General features: G+C 45.6%; 1 protein-coding gene across 4 annotated transcripts in view; it reads left to right on the top strand.

The window, feature by feature from the left end:
* The first annotated feature begins 5596 nt into the window (after window positions 1-5596).
* Window positions 5597-25642, top strand: part of LOC115121522 (ubiquitin-conjugating enzyme E2 Q2-like) — a 22426-nt gene continuing 2380 nt past the window's right edge. The window contains exons 1-14 of one of the 4 annotated variants that reach the window (XM_029650625.2): window positions 5597-5793; window positions 6542-6646; window positions 7710-7832; window positions 8183-8239; window positions 12893-12976; window positions 19482-19538; window positions 19671-19755; window positions 20377-20437; window positions 20553-20643; window positions 20753-20811; window positions 21029-21077; window positions 21279-21374; window positions 21488-21554; window positions 21687-25642. The exon at window positions 21687-25642 is cut by the window's right edge and continues 2380 nt beyond it. In XM_029650625.2, the coding sequence (XP_029506485.1) occupies window positions 5635-5793; window positions 6542-6646; window positions 7710-7832; window positions 8183-8239; window positions 12893-12976; window positions 19482-19538; window positions 19671-19755; window positions 20377-20437; window positions 20553-20643; window positions 20753-20811; window positions 21029-21077; window positions 21279-21374; window positions 21488-21554; window positions 21687-21718 (1125 nt within the window). In that variant the 5' untranslated portion in view covers window positions 5597-5634 and the 3' untranslated portion in view covers window positions 21719-25642. Of the gene's footprint in view, window positions 5794-6541; window positions 6647-7709; window positions 7833-8182; window positions 8240-12889; window positions 12977-19481; window positions 19554-19670; window positions 19756-20376; window positions 20438-20552; window positions 20644-20752; window positions 20812-21028; window positions 21078-21278; window positions 21375-21487; window positions 21555-21686 lie in introns of all 4 variants that reach the window. The other 3 variants (XM_029650623.2, XM_029650624.2, XM_029650622.2) reach the window with 3 other exon arrangements.

The raw sequence follows: 25642 nt of genomic DNA, 5'->3' as shown, positions 1-25642 counted from the left end.
TGTCAGGTTGTATGGGGAGCGTTGCTGCACAGCTATTTTCAGGTCTCTCCTGAGATGTAAGATCGGGTTCAAGCCAGGGCTCTGGCTGGGCCATGCTGCTGAAAAACATCCCCACAGCATGATGCTGCCACCACCATGCTTCACCGTAGGGATGGTGCCAGGTTTCCTACAGATGTGACGCTTGGCATTCAGGCCAAAGAGTTCAATCTTGGTTTCATAAGACCAGAGAATCTTGTTTCTCATGGTCTGAGGGTCCTTTTGGCAAACTCCAAGAGGGCTGGCATGTGCCTTTTACTGAGGAGTGGCTTTCGTCTGGCCACTCTACCATAAAGGCCTGATTGGTGGAGTGCTGCAGAGATGCTCGTCTTTCTGGAAGGTTCTCCTATCTCCACAGAAGAACTCTGGAGCTCTGTCAGAGTGACCATCGGGTTCTTGGTCACTTCCCTGACCAAGGCCCTTCTCCCCCGATTGCTGAGTTTGGCCAGGCGGCCAGCTCTAGCAAGAGTCTTGGTGGTTCCAAACTTCTTCCATTTATGAATGATGGAGGCCATTGTGTTCTTGGGGACCTTCAATGCTGCAGAAATGTTTTGGTATCCTTCCCCAGATCTCTGCCTTGACATAATTCTATCTTAGAGCTCTACGGCCAATTCCTTTCACCTCATGGTTTTTTGTTTTGCTCTGATGCACTGTCAACTGTGGGACCTTTTATATAGATAGGTTTGGGCTTTATCAAATCATGTCCAATCAATTGAATTTACCACAGGTAGAAACATCTCAATGATGATCAATGGAAACAGGATGCACCTGAGCTCAATTTCGAGTCTCATAGCAAAGGGTCTGAATTCTTACGTGAATGTATTTCAGCTTGCTTTTACATATACACATTTGCAAACATTTAAATAAATAAAAACTGTTTTCACTTTGTCATTATGGGAAATTGTGTGTAGATTGAGGATTTTTATTTATTTAATCCATTTTTAGAATAAGGCTGTAACTTAACAAAATGTGGAAAAAGTCAAGGGGTCTGAATACTTTCCAAAGGCACTGTATACAGTCTATATGTACATGCTATGAGCAGATGGATAGTAATGTTATATGATCGTTCAGGAAACTGTGTCTCCGTGATAAGTAATGAGTTTTAGGGATTTTTTTGTTGTGTGTTTTATATATTATTATTATTTGATCTTTCACTGATGGATAAACAGTTTTTGTTGCATCTTGTGTCTGAGTGTTTTTTTAAAAATATATTCCCCATGTTCTGAATATTCAGCATTTTTTTACTTTTCTGACTGGTGGATTAATATATTGAGTGTATCAGTCATAGCTACTTTCTTGTGTGCTAACCGTATTTGCATTTCAGTCAAGACTTTATATTATACCTATTAGAGCTACCAACCGTTGATGTAGACTTCATGAGACAATTCCGAGACGTTCCGTCATAGACGGAAATTCAGAGTATCAAGGAGTGAGTGGGAGATTCCGGGAAAAGTTACAGACCTGTATTTAAACTACATGTGACTCTGACTCCTAGTTGGTCTCAAGGATGTCTGATAAACACAGTCCATTTTCCTTTCTCGAGTGAATGAGCTTTTGAGTTGAACCTTAAGCTCTGACAGGAATACTTGTCAAATTAAGTTAAAGGTAGTGGTGTAGTGGAGGAATCTCTTAAATTGTTCATTAGCTGTTATTTGAAGAACGTCCAACTGTTTATTACATTTGAGTCATTTAGCAAACACTGTTACCCATTGTGACTTACAGGAGCAATTAGGGTTCAGTGCCTTGCTCAAAGGCGAGAGAGAGTGAGATTGCAATCGCATTGGCTGTCCTGCCTTGGAACTTCTTGAACCTTGGGCAGTTATGTGGGCAGTTATGTCAATGATTGGATAACAGAGAGAGAGAGAGAGAGGCACGCAGTCTCCAATGATTACACCTTGGCTTATTATACTGAACAGAAATATAAATGCAGCATGTCAAGTGTTTCATGAGCTGAAATAAAAGATCCCAGAATTAGTCTATAAACACAAAAAGCTTATTTCTCTAAAATGTTGTGCACACATTTGTTTACATCCCTGTTAGTGAACATGTCTCCTTTGCCAAGATATGCCACACCTGTCAGGTGGATGGAGTGAATAAACAGCATGATCATTACACAGGGGCACCTGATGCTGAGATAATGAAAGGACACTCTAAAATATGCAGTTTTGTCACACAACACAATATCACAGACGTCTCAAGTTTTGAGGGAACGTGCAATCTGCATGCTGAATGCAGGAATGTCCACCAGAGCTGTTACCAGAACATTTCTTTACCATAAGCCGCCTCCAACATCAATTTAGAGAATTTGTCAGTACGTCCAACCGGCCTCACAACCGCAGACCACGTGTTACCACGTCAGCCCAGGACCTCCACATCCAGCTTCTTCACCTGCGGGATCGTCTGAGACCAGCCACCGGGACAGCTGATGACACTGAGGAGTATTTCTGTCTGTAATAAAGCCCTTTTGTGGGGGAAAACTAATTCTGATTGGCTGGACCTGGCCAGTGTGTGGGTCTATGCCCTTCCAGGCCCACCCATGGCTGCTCCCCTGCCCAGTCATGTAAAATCCATAGATTAGGGCTTAATTTATTTATTTCAATTGACTGATTTCCTTATATGAACTGTAACTCAGTAAAAAAAAATGAAGTTGTTGCATGTTGCGTTTAATATTTTTGTTCCGTGTATAGGAAGAATAAATGGATTTACTAACATCTCTTGACAAGACTGAAAAACTGCATTGATTGACGACAGCTTTCTTTTGATATAGGGCTGTTCATTATAGAGTGGATTATCAGATAAAATGACTGACACCTAATGATATTTCAGCTCTAAGGTTATTTATTATTATTTTATTATCCTGGTTTTCGATTTCGATAATGTTTTTAGTCATTAAATGCACTGTGCATTATGTGGGTTGAAGGCTGTAACAATACAGAATAAAACAACCGATACAAGTCCCATGATGGTAGTGACTGACCATTCCTGCTTATCACTTATTCACTTAATTTTAATAAAATATTTAAGTTGTATATATTACATTTGTTTTAGGCTTATTCGATAAATATGATTTAATTCCAAGTCATCATCACATGACAAAATCTATATTTTAGTAGTTCTTCAAGGTAAATAAGGCACACTTTTATCTTAGGTCATGTATTTTCAGGTAGAGACCCTCTTGATTCTATGTTCTTCAGTCTCTTCTCTCTGTCTCAGACTGGACAAGTAGGCACGCAATGGATTATGGTCATTGTAGTTAATTACCATGTTTTCTAATGCTGAACTTTGTCAAATATTGGCCTGTTAGAAACTACAAATCCCTACTACATCGCACAGTTTGGGCTTGATCGAACAAAATGCAATTCAAATAAATGAACGGACCTTGGTCAATTAGTTGTTTTAAAAACAAAAAAATAACCGGCAAGTCAGTTAATCACTCAACCCAAATTCTCACTGTAGTTGAGGGGGTGTGAAAAGACCTGACTTATTACCTATTCATTTGTTCATTAAGGTCGGTTGCTATGATTGTCAAACCCACCACACTAGTGAGAGAACATGTTGAGAGACTGGTTGGAAGGAAATTGTTTAATTGAATATAAGGAGTGCGTGCCCAAATCAAATGTTATTGGTCGTATACACATGTTCAGCAGATGTTATTGCAGGTGTAGCAAAATGCTTGTAAATGCTTGTGCCATTCAGAGGGTTGTTCTTAGGGGGAAGGTGTTCTTAATGTTTTGTACACTCAGTGTTCAGTAGGTCTACACTGACCCGTTTAGAATGGATCCAAAGTGTTCACTTGCATGCTTGTTCATAGCACAGAATTAATTATAATTTGTTCTATTGCTATGTTTCAGGTGTTTGGAAGACAAAGGTTAAATAAAGAGAAATATAGAATTTTTTATTTTTTATTGTTCAATAAAATAATGACAACAATCCTCCATCATGAGAATTACTGTAGGCCTATAATAATAATTCTACACTGAACAAAAATATAAATGCAACATGCAACAATTTCAAAGATTTTACTGAGTTACAGTTCAAGGAAATCATTCAATTTAAATAAATAAATTAGGCCCTAATCTATTGATTTCACACGACTGGGAATACCGATACCTTTAAAAAAAAGTATGGGTGTGACCACCATTTGCCTCACGCAGCGCGGCACATTTCCTTCGCATAGAGTTGATCAGTCTGTTGATTGTGGCCTGTGTATGCAGGCCATGGAACAAGTTGGACCTTTTCAGCTTCCAGGAATTGTTTACAGATTTTTGTGATACAGGGCCGTGCATTATCATGCTGAAACATGAGGTGATGGCAGAGGATGAACGGCACGACAATGGGACTCAAGATCTCGTCACAGTATCTCTGTGCATTCAAATTGCCATCAATAAAATGCAATTGTGTTCGTTGTCTGTAGCTTATGCCTGCCCATACTACAACCCCACCGCCACCATGGGGCACTCTGTTCACAACGTTGACATCAACAAACCGCTCACCCTCATGACTCCCTACACGCTGTCTGCCATCTGCCGGGTACAGTAGAACCCGGGATTCATCCGTGAGGAGCACACTTCTCTTGCGTGCCAGTGGCCATCAAAGGTGTGCATTTGCCCACTGAAGTCGGTTACGACTCCAAACTGCAGTCAAGTCAAGACCCTGGCGAGGACGATGAGCCCGCAGTTGAACTTCTCTGAGACAGTTTCTGAAAGGTTGTGCAAACCCAGTTTCATATCAGCTGCCCGGGTGGTTGGCCTCAGACTATCCCGCCTGTTGTGGCGGTTCTGGGGTGGCGTGGTTACACGTGGTCTGTGGTTGTGAGTCCGGTTGGAGGTATTGCCATATTCTCTAAAACAACGCTGGAGGCGGCTTATGGTAGAGAAATTAACATTCAATTATCTGGCAACAGGTCTGGTGGACATTCCTGCATTCAGCATTCCAATTGCACGTTCCCGCAAAACTTGAGACATCTGTGGCATAGTATTTCGTGACAAAACTGCACATTTTAAAGTGGCCTTTTATTGTCCACAGCGCAAGGTGCATCTGTGTACGGATCATGCTGTTTAATCAGCTTCTTGATATGCCACACCTGTCAGGTGATTTGATTATTTTTGCAAAGGAGAAATGCCCACTAACAGGGACGTAAACACATTTGTGAACACATCTCTGGGATGTGAAACCAACGCAGCATTACATGTTGAATTTATATTTTTGTTCAGTGTACATAGGTAGCCTATATTTCAGATTCCATCTAGGTTCTACCTTGCTGAATAATCACAATTAGCGGCCAGTATGATGACAATACCTAGCAGAGGAATTTGGTTTATCTGACAGGACTGTGAGCCTCATGCCCTTTCAGGATGGTGCCCTGCACTGGCTCAGCATTGTGCAAAAAAATAATAATACATTTTACATTATTTATTTTTTTACAGAATTTGATCTCAATCCATATCAATCATACATATATATCTACTTCACCTGTTATGTATTCAGAAACATTGGACTATATGATATTCCTACCAAGCACCGACTACGCGGTCTCAATACACCCCAACTTCCCCTCCCCTCCCCCGCGGACTGCCTGGTTTGAGATGTGAGTGGAAGATGTCGGTTTCGGGTCTGAAGGCCGAATTGAAGTTTTTGGAGTCAATTTTTGACCCAAACCACGAACGTTTCAGAATTATCGATTGGAAGCCCGATGAGCTTAGTTGTCAGTTTAATGTAACCGGTGAAAAACTGTTGATAATACATTGCAACATCACGGTAAGGAAGAAACTAGCGTAGCTAACGTAGCTAGTACAGACAGACACACACAGGGCGATAAACATGACGAATTTGGATAGCTATGCTTTGTTTTGTTTTTGTGTTGTTGGAGATCATTAGCTAACCACGTAATATATAAATGTGCTAAGACTTTTCAGTTAGTTTATACTCCTAATAAAAAACATGTTTTAAAAAATGGGGTCATATGTCCAGGTATAGTTAGCTATGCTAGCTAACTCGTTAGAAAACAAGAAATAAGATCCTATTTGTAAACGTTACCCCTTTTTTGGGGGGTTGTTATTAAGCTAATGTTAGCTAGTAGGCTAATGCGTCTTTAAATTATTTATTTTTTAAACTCACAATGCCTTTTTGCCACAAGGCCAATCTATAAAAATATATCTTGATATTTGTACCTTTTTTTTATTTATATTTTTTATTTATACAATAACTTGTCAAAAGGTAACGTGACCTGCGAACACAATTGCTGACTAATGGAGATAATGAATAGTCCTGGGTAAAATAATTAATAAGAGTTGTTCTCATTAGCTAGCTAACTAAAAACCAGGACATAACGTTATAAGTCAGCGCTACTATAGGTAGGTAGGTTGCATATTTATCGATGCTTCTTTCTATATGTAAAATATAATTCCTTTATACTGAAGTAGCTCCACCTACTAGCTACAGTTCAATGCTGTACCATTAGAGCTTTACCAAGTAATGATGTGATCAATTGATCATCCCCTCCCAGGAGGCATACCCCTCTACACCCCCAATCTGGTTTGTTGACTCTGATGATCCAAGTCTGACAGAGGTGTTGGAGCGCTTGGAAGATGTCAGAAAAGGAACATCTTTGGTAAGTCTCTTACCTGTGTGTGTGTGTGTGTGTATAGATTGTGGAGTTTTCTTCCTTCATCTTCAACACTATGTGCTGTAGGATGTCGCTACCGGCTCTCACAGAAGGCATAGGCCCTAATATCACCTGCAAAATGGTTTGATTGTAAAAAAAATATATAAAAAAATGTAATGGGTCCGTCACACTATATATGCCTTTTACCCGAACTGAATTAGTCAATACGTGCGTACATTTTTACGAATGGGTGACCCCTGCGGGAATTGAACCCACTACCCTTGCAGTTGTTAGTGGCATTTAAAAAAAAGATGTTAACCTTTATTTATCTAGGCAATTCAGTTAAGAACAAATTCTTTAATACCCCGGCCAAACCCGGACGACGCTGGGCCAATTGTTCGCCGCCCTATGGGACTCCCAATCACGTTGGGGTTGTGATACAGCCTGGAATCGAACAAGGGTCTGTAGTGACGCCTCTAGCACTGAGATGCAGTGCCTTAGATTGCTGCGCCACACAAATATCATACCATCAAGACATGCTAACCTCTCGCCATTACGATAGTATTGGAGGTTAGTGTTTTGGGCCTCTGTTAGATATTTATGCCTCTGTAACTTTCTCACTCACAATTATTCACAATTCAATCAGGATTATCCGTAATCATTGTAGCGTCCACATTAATTTAGAAGTTTTTTTTTAGAAACATTATATTCTTATTTACAATAAAAGTAACTCCAAAAATTGCACAATACACTGTTCACCTGATATGGATGAAAATACCCTCAAATTAAAGCAAACAGATTGCACTTTAACCTCCATAGTCATTGTATAATTTCATATCCAAAATGCAGGAGTACAGAGATAAAACAACAAAAACATGTACTGTCCCAATGCTTTTCTCTTTTCTTTGTTATTCCTGGGAATACTTGGTCAACAGATTTCCTACATGAAACTCATTTTTTTGACTGAATTCCTTGTGTTTTTAGTCGCGCGGAGTCGTCTGTAAATGACCCCGGCTCCAAAGAAATACTGTTGAATGACAGTTGACCTGTTGTGTGTTTGTTTCCCCAGCTCCTGCAGCAGCTGAAGCGTCTCATCTGTGACCTGTGTCGACTGTACAACCTGCCCCAGCACCCAGATGTTGAGATGCTAGATCAGCCCCTCCCTGCTGGGCCCATCAACCCAGAGCGCAAGGTAGGGCTCATTCTAGGATGAAATTCTATTTATTTGGTAGGCCTGACAACCCCATATAAATAGAATCTAGAACTGGTGGACTCTGATTTGAACCCCCCCACACAGTTTGAAGTCAGCAAATATTCCGTTGGTTTGAATCACATTGTAAGTGGAAATAATTTTAGCCTCAAATGATGTTTCAGACTAATCTAAATATTGTGACTCAAGGATGGGGACAGCCCTATTGCAAGGCAATAATCGTATTCTGGGCCTGAGTAACATTCCATACCAAAATTTGATAGTCAGAAGGCATGCCTCGTCTTTAAACTCACAATCCATTTTTTGTCTTTCCTTTCCCGCTCTCTTTATAGCATGGACCAGCAGATGAAGTGACATCCGAGGAGGAGGAGGAGGAAGAAATGGGCGAGGTGTGTGTATGTATGTGTGTGTGTACCGGTTTGTGTGTGTGTGTGCATGTTTACCTACCTGTGTACAACGAACATTACATATAGAGATAATATCCACATTCATCTTAAACGTATTGTGCGTGTGCTGTATATAACGTATCTTGTGTGTATGTATACTATATAAAACCTCTCTTGTGTGCAGGCCTTGAATTTAAGGGCGTCCTGTCATCCCATGGGATGATGGAAAAATATGTCTGGGACAGTTCAAAACAGACTCGGGGACAGTTCTGGGACGATAGATCCTAAATTCATACAACCACTGAACATAATTACAATGTTAACCAGTAATGAGGCGGATGCAATTGATCTGAACATTTCGTTTAAAATGTTGATAAACAATATATTCACACGGCAGTAGGCTACGTGCAGATGTACCGTTCTAAAATATCCACTGCACATCCAAGCGGTTTCATGTGACTGAAATGAAAGTTTGACATTTAAAATGAGGGGAGATCTAAAGATGCAACAACTAGCATGGATTGCTAATATAACTAGGATTATCGTCAACTAGCATGGGATGCTAATATGACTAGGATTATCATCAACTAGCATGGATTGCTAATATAACTAGGATTATCGTCAACTAACATGGATTGCTAATATGACTAGGATTATCGTCAACTGGCATGGATTGCTAATATGACTAGGATTATCGTCAACTAGCATGGATTGCTAATATGACTAGGATTATTGTCAACTAGCATGGATTGCTAATATGACTAGGATTATCGTCAACTAGCATGGATTGCTAATATGACTAGGATTATTGTCAACTAGCATGGATTGCTAATATGACTAGGATTATCGTCAACTAACATGGATTGCTAATATGACTAGGATTATCGTCAACTAGCATGGATTGCTAATATGACTAGGATTATCGTCAACTAGCATGGATTGCTAATATAACTAGGATTATCGTCAACTAGCATGGGATGCTAATATGACTAGGATTATCATCAACTGGCATGGATTGCTAATATGACTAGGATTATCGTCAACTGGCATGGATTGCTAATATGACTAGGATTATCGTCAACTGGCATGGATTGCTAATATGACTAGGATTATCGTCAACTGGCATGGATTGCTAATATGACTAGGATTATCATCAACTGGCATGGATTGCTAATATGACTAGGATTATCGTCAACTGGCATGGATTGCTAATATGACTAGGATTATTGTCAACTAGCATGGATTGCTAATATGACTAGGATTATTGTCAACTAGCATGGATTGCTAATATGACTAGGATTATCGTCAACTAGCATGGATTGCTAATATGACTAGGATTATTATAGCATGGATTCAACTAGCAATGCATGGATTGCTAATATGACTAGGGTTATAGTCAACTGGCATGGATTGCTAATATGACTAGGATTATCATCAACTGGCATGGATTGCTAATATGACTAGGATTATCGTCAACTGGCATGGATTGCTAATATGACTAGGATTATTGTCAACTAGCATGGATTGCTAATATGACTAGGATTATCATCAACTGGCATGGATTGCTAATATGACTAGGGTTATAGTCAACTGGCATGGATTGCTAATATGACTAGGATTATTGTCAACTGGCATGGATTGCTAATATGACTAGGATTATCATCAACTAGCATGGATTGCTAATATGACTAGGATTATCGTCAACTAGCATGGATTGCTAATATGACTAGGATTATCGTCAACTAGCATGGATTGCTAATATGACTAGGATTATCGTCAACTAGCATGGATTGCTAATATGACTAGGATTATCGTCAACTGGCATGGATTGCTAATATGACTAGGATTATCGTCAACTGGCATGGATTGCTAATATGACTAGGATTATCGTCAACTAGCATGGATTGCTAATATGACTAGGATTATCGTCAACTAGCATGGATTGCTAATATGACTAGGATTATCGTCAACTAGCATGGATTGCTAATATGACTAGGATTATCGTCAACTAGCATGTATTGCTAATATGACTAGGATTATCGTCAACTAGCATGGATTGCTAATATGACTAGGATTATCGTCAACTAGCATGGATTGCTAATATAACTAGGATTATCATCAACTAGCATGGGGTTGCTAAAATGACTAGGATTATCATCAACTAGCATGGATTGCTAATATAACTAGGATTATCGTCAACTAGCATGTATTGCTAATATGACTAGGATTATCGTCAACTAGCATGTATTGCTAATATGACTAGGATTATCGTCAACTAGCATGTATTGCTAATATGACTAGGATTATCATCAACTGGCATGGATTGCTAATATGACTAGGATTATCATCAACTGGCATGGATTGCTAATATGACTAGGATTATCGCTAATATGAGTAAGATTGTGTCTTTGGCTGCTGGACAATGAAAGAAAGAAGACATTTTTGAAAACCAATAGAACACGAGAGAAAAGCGGTTTTCAATGTTTATAAAATAATTCCCTCTACGTTTCTCTGGTCCTGTTTTGGTTAGGCTTACCTTAAAACACGGTAAGACATGCCCCATAAAATGACTTTAAAACCTCCAGGTATTAAACAATTACGTTTATGGTTAAATAGTTACAAAATACTGACTTCCTCCGCTCAGATCGTGTGCGTTGCGAAACAGGCACTTTCCGCTCTTGTGACCATTCGATCTGAACAAAGGCCTTGAGTGGCCAGGTCCAAAGTATCAAGCCTGTAGACGTTAATGTTAATTATCCTACAATATATTTGTCGAACATGACCGGCGTTTTATTTATGTAATTAAAAGTATCGTTACAGATTGCCTATATTTCTGTCTCCTCATGTAAAGCATCTGTCTGGACATGACAGGCTGTAGCCAATACGCATAGGCTATCACCTACACTTTGACAAAAAAAGCTAATTATTTATACTGAACAAAAAAACATAAACACAACATGTAAAAATGTCAAATATTTTACTGAGTTACAGTTCGCATAAGGAAATCAGTCAATTTAAAAACATTTATTAGGCCCTAATCCATGGATTTCACATAATTGGAAATACAGATGTGCATCTGTTGGTCACAGATACCTTTAAAAAACAGGTTGAGGCTTGGATCAGAAAACCAGTCAGTATCTGATGTGTCCACCATTTGCCTCATGCAGCGCGGCACATTTCCTTCACATAGAGTTGATCAGGCTGTTGATGGTGGCCTGTGGAATCCGAGTATGCGGGCCATGGAACAAGTTGGACCTTTTCAGCTTCCAGGAATTGTTTACAGATCCTTGCGACATGGGGCTGTTGTGCATTATGATGCTGAAACAGAAACATGAGGTGATGGCTGCAGATGCTTCTACACCTGCATTGCTTGCTGTTTGGGGTTTTAGGCTGGGTTTCTGTACAGCACTTTGAGATATCAGCTGATGTACGAAGGGCTATATAAATAAATTTGATTTGATTTGATGAAGGGCACGACAATGGGTCTCAGGATCTCGTCACGGTATCTCTGTGCATTCACATTGCCATCGATAATATGCAATTGTGTTCATTGTCCGTAGCTTATGCCTGCCCACACCATAGCCCCACCGCCACCATCTCTGTTCAAAACTTTGACATCAGCAAACCACTCGCCCACACGACACCATGCAGTTGAAACCGGGATTCATCCGTGAAGAGCACACTTCTCCAGCGTGCCGTTGAAGTTGAGCATTTGCCCACTGAAGTCTGTTTCGATACCAAACTGCAGTCGGGTCAAGACCTTGGTGAGGAAGACGAGTATGCAGATGAGCTTCCCTGAGACGGCTTCTGACAGTTTGTGCAGAACTTCTTTCTTCTTTGGTTGTCTAAACCCACAGTTTCATCAGCTGCCTGGGTGGCTGGTCTCAAGACGATCCTTCAGGTGAAGAAGCAGGATGTGGAGGTCCTGGGTTGTCGTGGTTACACGTGGTCTTACGGTTGTGAGTCCGGTTGGATGTACTGCCAAATTCTCAAACTGCTTATGGTAGAGAAATGAACATTTTACATTTTCTGGCAACAGCTCTGGTGGACATTGGTGCAGTCAGCATGCCAATTGCACGTTCCCTCAAAACTTGAGACATCTGTGACGTTGTGTGACAAAACGGCACATTTTAGAGTGGCCCCAGCACAAGGTGCACCTGTGTATTGATCATGCTGTTTAATCAGCTTCTTGATCAGCTTCTTGATATGAACCTGTCAAGTAAATGGATTATCTTAGCAAAGGAGAAATGTTCACTAACAGGGATGTAAAACCCATTTTTTCACAATATCTGACTGAAATATTTTTTTTGTGCATATGGATTTTGTTGGGGATCTTTTATTTCAATTCATGAAAAATGGGACCAACATTTTACATGTTGAGTTTGTTTTTGTGCAAAATAGATTTCATATTATTCCAACGTTGCCTTTTTTCAAGGCACATCTTTGTCTATTTGAATGTTCTAGAGTAGACCCATGTTGGCATATCAAAACGTAAACAAATGTTTTTTCTTAATTTGGGACGGTATATCTTCAGGTTGGGACGGTTGAAATTGCACTAAGGTTGGATTCTTGGAGGGTGATGAGGAATGTTAGCCTGGAGCCCTGCTTGTGTGTATGCATAACTCTATATGTGATAACGGTGTTTGTGTTCAGCAGGACATTGAAGACCTGGACCACTATGAGATGAAGGAGGAGGAGCCTGTACATGGGAAGAAGTCAGAGGACGACGGGATTGAGAAGGTGATACACACCTCTTTCTCGCTCTCTGTCGGTCGGTCTCTCTCCCTCCCTCGCTCTCTGTCGGTCGGTCTCTCTCCCTCCCTCGCTCTCTGTCGGTCGTTCTCTCTCCCTCCCTCGCTCTCTGTCGGTCGTTCTCTCTCTCTCCCTCGCTCTCTGTCGGTCGTTCTCTCTCCCTCCCTCGCTCTCTGTCGGTCGTTCTCTCTCCCTCCCTCGCTCTCTGTCGGTCGTTCTCTCTCCCTCCCTCGCTCTCTGTCGGTCGTTCTCTCTCCCTCCCTCGCTCTCTGTCGGTCTCTCTCCCTCCCTCGCTCTCTGTCGGTCGTTCTCTCTCCCTCCCTCGCTCTCTGTTGGTCTCTCTCCCTCCCTCGCTCTCTGTTGGTCTCTCTCCCTCCCTCGCTCTCTGTCGGTCTCTCTCCCTCCCTCGCTCTCTGTCGGTCTCTCTCCCTCCCTCGCTCTCTGTCGGTCTCCCTCCCCTCCCTCGCTCTCTGTCGGTCTCCCTCCCTCGCTCTCTTGTCGGTCTCTCTCCCTCCCTCGCTCTCTGTCGGTCTCTCTCCCTCGCTCTCTGTCGGTCGGTCTCTCCCTCCTCGCTCTCTGTCGGTCGGTCTCTCCCCCCTCGCTCTCTGTCGGTCGGTCTCTCCCCCCTCGCTCTCTGTCGGTCGGTCTCTCCCCCCTCGCTCTCTGTCGGTCGGTCTCTCCCTCCCTCGCTCTCTGTCGGTCGGTCTCTCCCTCCCTCGCTCTCTGTCGGTCGGTCTCTCCCTCCCTCGCTCTCTGTTGGTCGGTCGGTCTCTCACTCCCTCGCTCTCTGTCGGTCTCTCCCTCCCTCCCTCGCTCTCTGTCGGTCTCTCCCTCCCTCCCTCGCTCTCTGTCGGTCTCTCTCCCTCCCTCGCTGTCTGTCGGTCTCCCTCCCTCGCTCTCTGTCGGTCGGTCTCTCACTCCCTCGCTCTCTGTCGGTCGGTCTCTCCCTCCCTCGCTCTCTGTCGGTCTCTCTCCCTCCCTCGCTCGCTCTCTGTCGGTCGGTCTCTCCCTCCCTCGCTCTCTGTTGGTCTCTCTCCCTCCCTCGCTCTCTGTCGGTCTCTCTCCCTCGCTCTCTGTCGGTCGGTCTCTCCCTCCTCGCTCTCTGTCGGTCGGTCTCTTCCTCCCTCGCTCTCTGTCGGTCGGTCTCTCCCCCCTCGCTCTCTGTCGGTCGGTCTCTCCCCCCTCGCTCTCTGTCGGTCGGTCTCTCCCCCTCGCTCTCTGTCGGTCGGTCTCTCCCCCCTCGCTCTCTGTCGGTCGGTCTCTCCCTCCTCGCTCTCTGTCGGTCGGTCTCTCCCTCCCTCGCTCTCTGTCGGTCGGTCTCTCCCTCCCTCGCTCTCTGTCGGTCGGTCGGTCTCTCCCTCCCTCGCTCTCTGTTGGTCGGTCGGTCTCTCACTCCCTCGCTCTCTGTCGGTCTCTCCCTCCCTCCCTCGCTCTCTGTCGGTCTCTCTCCCTCCCTCGCTGTCTGTCGGTCTCCCTCCCTCCCTCGCTCTCTGTCGGTCGGTCTCTCACTCCCTCGCTCTCTGTCGGTCTCTCTCCCTCGCTCGCTCGCTCTCTGTCGGTCGGTCTCTCCCTCCCTCGCTCTCTGTTGGTCTCTCTCCCTCCCTCGCTCTCTGTTGGTCTCTCTCCCTCCCTCGCTCTCTGTTGGTCTCTCTCCCTCCTTCGCTCTCTGTCGGTCTCTCCCTCCCTCGCTCTCTGTCGGTCTCCCTCCCTCGCTCTCTTGTCGGTCTCTCTCCCTCCCTCGCTCTCTGTCGGTCTCTCTCTCTCCCTCGCTCTCTGTCGGTCGGTCTCTCCCTCCCTCCTCGCTCTCTGTCGGTCGGTCTCTCCCTCCCTCGCTCTCTGTCGGTCGGTCTCTCCCCCCTCGCTCTCTGTCGGTCGGTCTCTCTCCCTCCCTCGCTCTCTGTCGGTCGGTCTCTCTCCCTCCCTCTCTCTCTGTCGGTCGGTCTCTCTCCCTCCCTCGCTCTCTGTCGGTCGTTCTCTCCCTCGCTCTCTGTCGGTCGTTCTCTCCCTCGCTCTCTGTCGGTCGTTCTCTCTCCCTCCCTCGCTCTCTGTCGGTCGGTCTCTCTCCCTCCCTCGCTCTCTGTTGGTCTCTCTCCCTCCCTCGCTCTCTGTTGGTCTCTCTCCCTCCCTCGCTCTCTGTCCGTCTCTCGCCCTCCCTCGCTCTCTGTCGGCCTCCCTCCCCTCCCTCGCTCTCTGTCGGTCTCCCTCCCTCGCTCTCTTGTCGGTCTCTCTCCCTCCCTCGCTCTCTGTCGGTCTCTCTCCCTCGCTCTCTGTGTCGGTCTCTCCCTCCCTCCTCGCTCTCTGTCGGTCGGTCTCTCCCTCCCTCGCTCTCTGTCGGTCGGTCTCTCCCCCTTGCTCTCTGTCGGTCGGTCTCTCTCCCTCCCTCGCTCTCTGTCCGTCTCTCGCCCTCCCTCGCTCTCTGTCGGCCTCCCTCCCCTCCCTCGCTCTCTGTCGGTCTCCCTCCCTCGCTCTCTGTCGGTCGGTCTCTCCCTCCCTCGCTCTCTGTCGGTCGGTCTCTCCCTCCCTCGCTCTCTGTCGGTCGGTCTCTCCCTCCCTCGCTCTCTGTTGGTCGGTCGGTCTCTCACTCCCTCGCTCTCTGTCGGTCTCTCCCTCGCTCCCTCGCTCTCTGTCGGTCTCTCTCCCTCCCTCGCTCTCTGTCGGTCTCTCTCCCTCCCTCGCTCTCTGTCGGTCTCTCTCCCTCCCTCGCTCTCTGTCGGTCTCTCTCCCTCCCTCGCTCTCTGTCGGTCTCCCTCCCTCGCTCTCTGTCGGTCTCCCTCCCTCGCTCTCTGTCGGTCGGTCTCTCCCTCCCTCGCTCTCTGTCGGTCTCTCTCCCTCCCTCCCTCGCTCGCTCTCTGTCGGTCGGTCTCTCCCTCCCTCGCTCTCTGTCGGTCGGTCTCTCTCCCTCGCTCTCTGTCGGTCTCCCTCCCTCCCTCGCTCTCTGTCGGTCTCCCTCCCTCCCTCGCTCTCTGTCGGTCTCCCTCCCTCCCTCGCTCTCTGTCGGTCTCCCTCCCCTCCCTCGCTCTCTGTCGGTCTCCCTCCCTCGCTCTCTTGTCGGTCTCTCTCCCTCCCTCGCTCTCTGTCGGTCTCTCTCTCTCCCTCGCTCTCTGTCGGTCGGTCTCTCCCTCCCTCCTCGCTCTCTGTCGGTCGGTCTCTCCCTCCCTCCTCGCTCTCTGTCGGTCGGTCTCTCCCCCCTCGCTCTCTGTCGGTCGGTCTCTCCCCCTCGCTCTCTGTCGGTCGGTCTCTCCCCCTCGCTCTCTGTCGGTCGGTCTCTCCCCCTCGCTCTCTGTCGGTCGGTCTCTCCCCCTCGCTCTCTGTCGGTCGGTCTCTCCCCCTCGCTCTCTGTTGGTCGGTCGGTCTCTCACTCCCTCGCTCTCTGTTGGTCGGTCGGTCTCTCACTCCCTCGCTCTCTGTCGGTCTCTCCCTCCCTCGCTCTCTGTCGGTCTCTCCCTCCCTCCCTCGCTCTCTGTCGGTCTCTCTCCCTCCCTCGCTCTCTGTCGGTCTCCCTCCCTCCCTCGCTCTCTGTCGGTCTCCCCCTCCCTCGCTCTCTGTCGGTCGGTCTCTCACTCCCTCGCTCTCTGTCGGTCGGTCTCTCCCTCCCTCGCTCTCTGTCGGTCGGTCTCTCCCTCCCTCGCTCTCTGTCGGTCTCTCTCCCTCGCTCGCTCTCTGTCGGTCGGTCTCTCCCTCCCTCGCTCTCTGTCGGTCGGTCTCTCCCTCCCTCGCTCTCTGTTGGTCTCTCTCCCTCCCTCGCTCTCTGTTGGTCTCTCTCCCTCCCTCGCTCTCTGTCGGTCTCTCTCCCTCCCTCGCTCTCTGTCGGTCTCCCACCCCTCCCTCGCTCTCTGTCGGTCTCCCTCCCTCGCTCTCTGTCGGTCTCCCTCCCTCGCTCTCTTGTCGGTCTCTCTCCCTCCCTCGCTCTCTGTCGGTCGGTCTCTCCCTCCCTCCTCGCTCTCTGTCGGTCGGTCTCTCCCTCCCTCGCTCTCTGTCGGTCGGTCTCTCCCCCCTCGCTCTCTGTCGGTCGGTCTCTCCCCCCTCGCTCTCTGTCGGTCGGTCTCTCCCTCCCTCGCTCTCTGTCGGTCGGTCTCTCCCTCCCTCGCTCCCTGTTGGTCGGTCGGTCTCTCACTCCCTCGCTCTCTGTCGGTCTCTCCCTCGCTCTCTGTCGGTCTCCCTCGCTCCCTCGCTCTCTGTCGGTCTCTCTCCCTCCCTCGCTCTCTGTCGGTCGGTCTCTCCCTCCCTCGCTCTCTGTCGGTCTCTCTCCCTCGCTCGCTCGCTCTCTGTCGGTCGGTCTCTCCCTCCCTCGCTCTCTGTCGGTCGGTCTCTCCCTCCCTCGCTCTCTGTCGGTCGGTCTCTCTCCCTCGCTCTCTGTCGGTCTCCCTCCCTCCCTCGCTCTCTGTCGGTCTCCCTCCCTCCCTCGCTCTCTGTCGGTCTCTCTCCCTCCCTCGCTCGCTCTCTGTCGGTCGGTCTCTCCCTCCCTCGCTCTCTGTCGGTCGGTCTCTCCCTCCCTCGCTCTCTGTCGGTCGGTCTCTCTCCCTCGCTCTCTGTCGGTCTCCCTCCCTCCCTCGCTCTCTGTCGGTCTCCCTCCCTCCCTCGCTCTCTGTCGGTCTCTCTCCCTCGCTCGCTCTATATGTCTATCTACACTGAGAGAAAATATAAATGCAATATGCAACAATTTCAAAGATTTTACTGAGTTACAGTTCATATAAGGAAATCAGTCAATTGAAATAAATGAATTAGGCCCTAATCTATGGATTTTACATAACTGGGAATACAGATATGCATCTGGTTGGTCACAGATACCTTTAAAAAAAAAAAAACAGGGACATGGATCAGAAAACCAGACAGTATCTGGTGTGACAAACCATTTGCCTCATGCAGCGCGACACATCTCCTTCACATAGAGTTGATTAGGCTGTTGGTGGTGGCCTGTGGAATGTTGTCCCCACTCCTCTTCAATGGCTGTGTGAAGTTGCTGGATATTGGTGGGAACTGGAACACGCTGTCGTATACATTGATCCAGAGCATCCCAAACATGCTAAATGGGTGACATGTCTGGTGAGAGTGCAGGCCATGGAAGAACTGGGACATTTTCAGCTTCCAGGAATTGTGTCCAGATACTTGCGAAATGGGGCCGTGTATTATCATGCTGAAACATGAGGTGATGATGGCGGCGGATGGAACGACAACAGGCCTCAGGATCTCGTCGCGGGATCTCGGGCATTCAAGTTGCCATTGATAAAATGCAATTGTGTTCGTTGTCCGTAGCTTATGCCTGCCCATACTACAACCCCACCGCCACCATGGGGCACTCTGTTCACAACGATGACATCAACAAACCGCTCACCCACATGACTCCCTACACGCTGTCTGCCATCTGCCGGGTACAGTAGAACCCGGGATTCATCCGTGGCTGAAATCAAGATTCATCCGTGAGGAGCACTTTTCTCCAGTCGCCATCGAAGGTCAGCATTTGCCCACTGAAGTCGGTTACGACGCCGAACTGCAGTCAGTTCAAGACCCCGGTGAGGATGAAGAGCACGAAGATGAGCTTCCCTGAGACGGTATATGACAGTTTGTGACAGTTACCACAGTCAAAATTGGCTATATATTAAAGAATAAATGAAAATACGGTTAGGTTTAGGATGTAATCCTGAGTCGCTTTACCACAGATATATCCTCCAATCACAAAGGTAAATATTGGAACTTTTCTTTCTCCACAGATCGTGTTGGTGTCTGGTTACTAAGCAACCATTTTTGTTTTGTTTTTCCAGACAAAACCATTCTGTCAAACTACATTTTCACCTCTAAAATATGGCAATTCCAACCACAAAACATCTTAAGGCTCAAAATACAACAACTTTCCTACCTAACAGCTAAATGTTTTTTTGTTTTTTTACTTTGTTATAAATCGTATTCTACTTTCGAGGCTCCTCCGCATGTTGTCATGGAAAAATATGAATATTATTTCCAGGGTAGCCTAGTGGTTAGAGCGTTGGACTAGCAACCGAAAGTGTTGTCAGCTCGGGGATTTGAACTTGCAAGGTACAAATCTGTCGCTCTGCCCCTGAACAAGGCAGTTAACCCACTGTTCCTAGGCCGTCATTGAAAATAAGAATTTGTTCTTAACTGACTTGCCTAGTTAAATAAAGGTCAAATATAAAAAAATATATATAAATAAAATAAAAAACCAATGAGCAACTCCTCTGGAAATCATAATGAATGCTGAGATTTCTGATAGACAATTTTCTTTGGCAATATGACCCAAGAAGTAGAATGTTAGACTGTCTTACCCAGACTGTCTTTTCCTTGCATGTTTTTTTGAAAATTGCTTCTTGTAATTGTGAAAGTCAGCGTTACATTGTACTGCGTACACTTTGCTGTATAGTAGTACTTTTTACTATTGTTTTGCTATCTTAATTGAGCTATTTGTCAACATTTAGTTTCTATCTTTTCAATGAAGCACTTCCTACTGCATTAATAAAGTTGAATGTGATTTGATTTGAAGGAGAACCTGGCCATCCTTGAGAAGATCCGTAAGAACCAGAGGCAGGACCACTTGAACGTAAGTGCTCATTCGGTAAGGCGTCTTTTTCTTTTTTCAAGAGTGGGGGGGGGACATTTCCACCGTTTTTATAGTCTCTTGTCTTGCTCTAAGGTACCCTGGTTCTGATCCGTGTTGTGATGCCTGTTTCAGGGTGCCGTTTCTGGTTCAGTTCAGGCGTCTGATCGTCTCATGAAGGAACTAAGGGAGATCTACAGATCACAGAGTTACAAGACAGGTGAGAGATCGACAGGTCGGGGTTACAAGACAGGTGAGAGATCGACAGGTCAGGGTTACAAGACCGACAGGTGAGAGATCGACAGGTCAGGGTTACAAGACAGGTGAGAGATCGACAGGTCAGGGTTACAAGACAGGTGAGAGATTGACAGGTCGGGGTTACAAGACAGGTGAGAGATCGACAAGTCAGGGTTACAAGACAGGTGAGAGATCGACAGGTGAGAGATCGACAGGTGAGAGATCGACAGGTGAGAGATCGACAGGTGAGAGATCGACAAGTGAGAGATCGACAAGTCAGGGTTACAAGACAGGTGAGAAATCGACAGGTGAGAGATCGGGGTTACAAGACAGGTGAGAGATCGACAGGTCGGGGTTACAAGACAGGTGAGAGATCGACAGGTCGGGGTTACAAGACAGGTGAGAGATCGACAGGTCGGGGTTACAAGACAGGTGAGAGATCGACATGTGAGAGATCGACAGGTCAGAGTTACAAGACAGCTGAGTGCTGGCCTGGCTCAGCACCCCATTGGTCCTAACCCTCCAGTGATTGTAGGTCTGATGAGGATAACGCGTTGATTTAACAGTGATGTTCACCTGTATATATCTTGTTATTCATTTCCAGGTATTTATTCGGTGGAGCTAGTCAATGACAGCCTTTATGAATGGCACGTCAAAATAAGAACGTAAGTTTTCAGAGCCGGGTATTATTTCATAGAGCTGTGGTAGCTTCCCCTGTTTCCTAGCTGTGTCCTAAGTCTGGATAATAATAGTGTAATCAATCTGTCGTTATTCTAACAGGGTAGACCCAGACAGTCCGTTACATAGTGACTTGCAGGTTCTGAAGGAAAAGGAAGGCGTGGACTACATTCTGCTCAGTTTCTCATATAAAGTGAGTTTTATTCATTTGATTTGATTTTTTAAATAAATGAATTTAAAATTTAAAAAAATTGAGGCGGGTTTTGCGATGATAAATGTGTTTTCTTGTTTGACTCTTTCAGGATAACTTTCCTTTTGATCCACCGTTCGTACGGGTCGTCTCTCCTGTGCTGTCCGGAGGGTGAGTGCTGCTCAGTGACTTCTGGATGATGTTATTGTCCTACGTTTCTGTTTTTACCCCAGAGTATTCTGTCTGTCCTTTTCCTCATGTCCCTGAACGTGATCTAGAGTAGTCTTTTCATAATACTTTAGCTTCTGCTAAATGACTAAAATTAGATGGGCCAAATTATTTTCTGATTCGTGAACCAGTCTTGGTACTTCTCTGTCCTCTATTTCAGGTACGTTCTTGGCGGAGGGGCCTTATGTATGGAGCTTCTCACTAAACAGGTCTGTATTTGAATACGATTCATACATTGTTTATCCCTCACCCAAAGTCCCTGAAGACGCTGTCTCTTTCTCTTTGCTCAATTGTCCTTAAAACAAAAACAAAAAAACTGTTTTTATGTCTGTTCACCTCCTCTCCTTCATTGCCACTGATCTGACGAGGTTTTCAGACCGACCAATTAGTATTTCTTTGTGTTGTTCCAGGGTTGGAGCAGTGCCTATTCCATTGAGTCTGTCATCATGCAGATCAATGCGACCCTTGTCAAAGGAAAAGCCAGGGTGCAGTTCGGAGCCAATAAGGTAAACAACTGTAGTAACTTTTGGTAAACATTTAGATTTCTTTTTTTTTTTGTCACACCATGTGAGGTTGTTGAAGATGAATCTAATCCGTATTTTCACTAATATTCTTGTAGAATCAGTACAGTCTGGCCAGGGCACAACAGTCATACAAATCTCTGGTGCAGATTCACGAAAAGAATGGTAAATGATCCTCATTGAACTATCGATCCATATAAACATGAATGAAAATAGACGACGATGATGATACAAATCCGTGGTTGTTATGGCAACCTTGTGTGTTTATTTTATTTATTTTTTTATTTTTTTTTTCAGGCTGGTACACACCTCCTAAAGAAGATGGGTAAAGAGTTCACTCCTCATTCTCCCTGGGAACATACTGTCTTTTGGGTTTAAAAAAAACAACAACAATATATTTTAATTTCTTTTTGGAGCTATTTTCTCCCTTCTGACTTATTTGGGAGTTATATCATCTTTCTTGTGGAAACCAACTGGCAAATTCTTCCGTCTGGCCTGTCGTCAGCTCAGTAGACCAGTATCTCTTCTCTGCCTGGCCCAATAACGGGCTAGACTGTCTACTCCCTGCTGCATCACTCCACAGCCCCCTTCACCTGAGGAGAATGTCTGTTATAACTGAGGGGCTCGGCAGTCCTGTTGCATCACTCCACAGCCCCCTTCACCTGAGGAGAATGTCTGTTATAACTGAGGGGCTCGGCGGTCCTGTTACATCACTCAACAGCCACCTTCACCTGAGGAGAATGTCTGTTATAACTGAGGGGCTCGGCGGTCCTGTTGCATCACTCCACAGCCACCTTCACCTGAGGAGAATGTCTGTTATAACTGAGGGGCTCGGCGGTCCTGTTGCATCACTCCACAGCCACCTTCACCTGAGGAGAATGTCTGTTATAACTGAGGGGCTCGGCGGTCCTGTTGCATCACTCCACAGCCCCCTTCACCTGAGGAGAATGTCTGTTATAACTGAGGGGCTCGGCGGTCCTGTTGCATCACTCCACAGCCACCTTCACCTGAGGAGAATGTCTGTTATAACTGAGGGGCTCGGCGGTCCTGTTGCATCACTCCACTGTCCCCTTCACCTGAGGAGAATGTCTGTTATAACTGAGGGGCTCGGCGGTCCTGTTGCATCACTCCACAGCCCCCTTCACCTGAGGAGAATGTCTGTTATAACTGAGGGGCTCGGCGGTCCTGTTGCATCACTCCACAGCCCCCTTCACCTGAGGAGAATGTCTGTTATAACTGAGGGGCTCGGCGGTCCTGTTGCATCACTCCACAGCCCCCTTCACCTGAGGAGAATGTCTGTTATAACTGAGGGGCTCGGCGGTCCTGTTGCATCTTTTCATATTTTGTTTTCCCTTATCTCTCTCTCGATGTGGAGAACAGCCTTTTCTCCTTCCATACATGCGCTGGTTTTGACGACGTGGGCTCGACTAACGGGATCATCTTGATTAGTTCCTCCTCGGTGAGAGAACCTACCTACTGTACAGCAGACAGGTCTGACTAGAGCTGGTTTGTTCGTATCCACAACCACCACCACCTGTTTTTAGTGTGAAGCTGTACGCTCTTACAGCCAGCCACAGCATTGGCAGTGGGATTTGAACTGAAACCTCTCTGTGGTGACAGTTGGATTTGAACTGAAACCTTTCTGTGGTGACAGTTGGATTTGAACTGAAACCTCTCTGTGGTGACAGTTGGATTTGAACTGAAACCTCTCTGTGGTGACAGTTGGATTTGAACTGAAACCTCTCTGTGGTGACAGTTGGATTTTAAAGCGAATATGAAGGAAGATGGAGGATCACTTAAGATGTTTCAGTGATGTCATCTTTAGTGACGCTGCTCCTTTTTCTCCCCTGACTTTGTGTAATATTTACTGGTACCAAATTAGACGTTGTTTAAAAGAAATAGTATATGCTTAAATGTATTGTTATTCTGCTTGCTGGCTTTTTTTTGTTGCTTTTTATTTTTTATGTCCCAGCAGTAACATCATGTGCCAGATTGGTGACAAAATGGTGGGTGACTAGGATGCAGGAAGGGGTCTCCCAAAGGACACCCTAGTATCTAGATAGTGCACTTCTTTTGACCTTTGACCTATGGGAATGAAAAAGCAGGATATGGACAACATTCTTAGGAAAGCAAAGTAACTCTGGATCATTCTATAAAAATAAAAAAAATCTTTCTGATAAACGTGTCGGTCAAAAGAATACTGGACGCTGTAGTAAACGAGTTGCCATTTTGAGATGAAATCTACCACTGAGTACCATCTCCCTGTTGCCATTTTGAGATGAAATCTACCACTGAGTACCATCTCCCTGTTGCCATTTTGAGATGAAATCTACCACTGAGTACCATCTCCCTGTTGCCATTTTGAGATGAAATCTACCACTGAGTACCATCTCCCTGTTGCCATTTTGAGATGAAATCTACCACTGAGTACCATCTCCCTGTTGCCATTTTGAGATGAAATCTACCACTGAGTACCATCTCCCTGTTGCCATTTTGAGATGAAATCTACCACTGAGTACCATCTCCCTGCTGTCCTGTAGGATGCGGCTGTTGATCCTCAGTTACAACATCACACCTGAACATGGGTTTTTTTTTAGAATGGTTAAGTGAGCTAGCCGTCTGTCATGTTGTTTTTCTATTTAAGGGGATCGCGTAAGGGATGGCCTGGTTCCAGATCTCCTGGGGTTTGGTTTGTACCCCAGAAGTTCATACCGTTTCTCTACCGTACCGGGGTATGCGGTATTACCGAATGTGCACAGAAGTTGTTGGCTCTATTTTTATGCACAAAACCATTTAGGTAACAGGGGCTCTTGATCCAGGAAGGGATTGAACGTCTCTGCTGTAACCAAGTAGCTTGATCTTGACATCTCAACACTTAGCTAGCAAGTCAACAAGCATCGTGTATAGCTGGAGCCCTGAGCTGGATATCATTTATTTAACACATCTTAGATTTCTTATAGTTATACTAAATTTAAAGTTATAGGCAATGGCGTAGTACTCACTCCCATAACAACCCCCCCCTCCCCCAAAAAAACTCAATTCTAAATCATACCATTCGTATTATCCCGGTATAAATTGTATATATCGCCCAAGCCTATTGTCCTCTAATGACCATAGGACAAGACGGTACAAATGGACCTGGTACAAATGGACCTGGGACCAACCAGGCTGGAGCATAGCATGCAAGGCTACCACGGCACAACACAGTTATCATAGCTACATTACCAGCTAGTTACCATAGTTGCATTACCTGTTAGTTACCATAGGCAGCTTCATCACCTGTTAGTTACCATAGTTGCATTACCAACTAGTTACCTTAGTCGGCTTTAACTGGAGAGTGACGCTTTGTGGGTCTTGCATAGTTGTATGTTTTCAATAGATCATATTTTTGTGTTATTAAAGGACAAAGAGTTTTCATTGAGCTATTATACTAGTATACCAGTAGTGAGTTTTATTGGGTGATATATTCTATAGCTACCTAATTTGAAACACCGTTAACTATACTGAACAAAAATATAAATGCAACAATTTAAATGATTTTATTATATAAGGAAATACTTATATAAGGAAATACAAATGACTTGACATGGGCACAGCCATAGAAAGGTCCTGTGAGGGCATAGGCCCACCCACTTGGGAACCAGGCCCACCCCCAGCCAATCAGAATGAGTTCTTCCCCCAGGTTTTTTTTATTACAGACAGAAATACTCCTCAGTTTCATCAGCTGTCTAGGTGACTGGTCTCAGATGATCCTGCAGGTGAAGAAGCTGGATGTGGAGGTCCTGGGCTGACGTGGTTACACGTGGTCTGTGGTTGTGAGGCCGGTTGGACGTACTGCCAAATTCTCTAAAACGAAGTTGGAGGCGGCTTATGGTAAAAGAATGAACATTCAGTTCTCTGCCAAAAGCTCAGGTGGACAATCCTTGCTATCGCCATGCCAATTGCACACTCCCTCTACTTGAGATATCTGTGGCATAGTGTTGTGAAAAAAAACTGCACATTTTAGTGGCCTTTTATTGTCCCTCGTACAAGGTGCACCTGTGTAATGATCATGCCATGTAATCAACTTCTTGATATGCCACACCTGTCAGGTGGATGAATTATTTTGGCAAAGGAGAAATGCTCACTAAGAGAGATGTAATCAAATCTGTGAACAAAATATGAGAGAAATAAGTTTTTTGCTCATATGGAAATTTTTGCGTATCTTTAATTTCAGCTCATGAAACATGGGACCAACACTTTACAAGTCGCGT

This window comes from Oncorhynchus nerka, linkage group LG9a (genome assembly GCF_034236695.1).
Source record: "Oncorhynchus nerka isolate Pitt River linkage group LG9a, Oner_Uvic_2.0, whole genome shotgun sequence".
NCBI lineage: Eukaryota > Metazoa > Chordata > Actinopteri > Salmoniformes > Salmonidae > Oncorhynchus > Oncorhynchus nerka.
The sequence above is the reverse complement of the archived record's forward strand: the minus strand, read 5'-3'. Positions and strand labels throughout refer to the sequence as shown.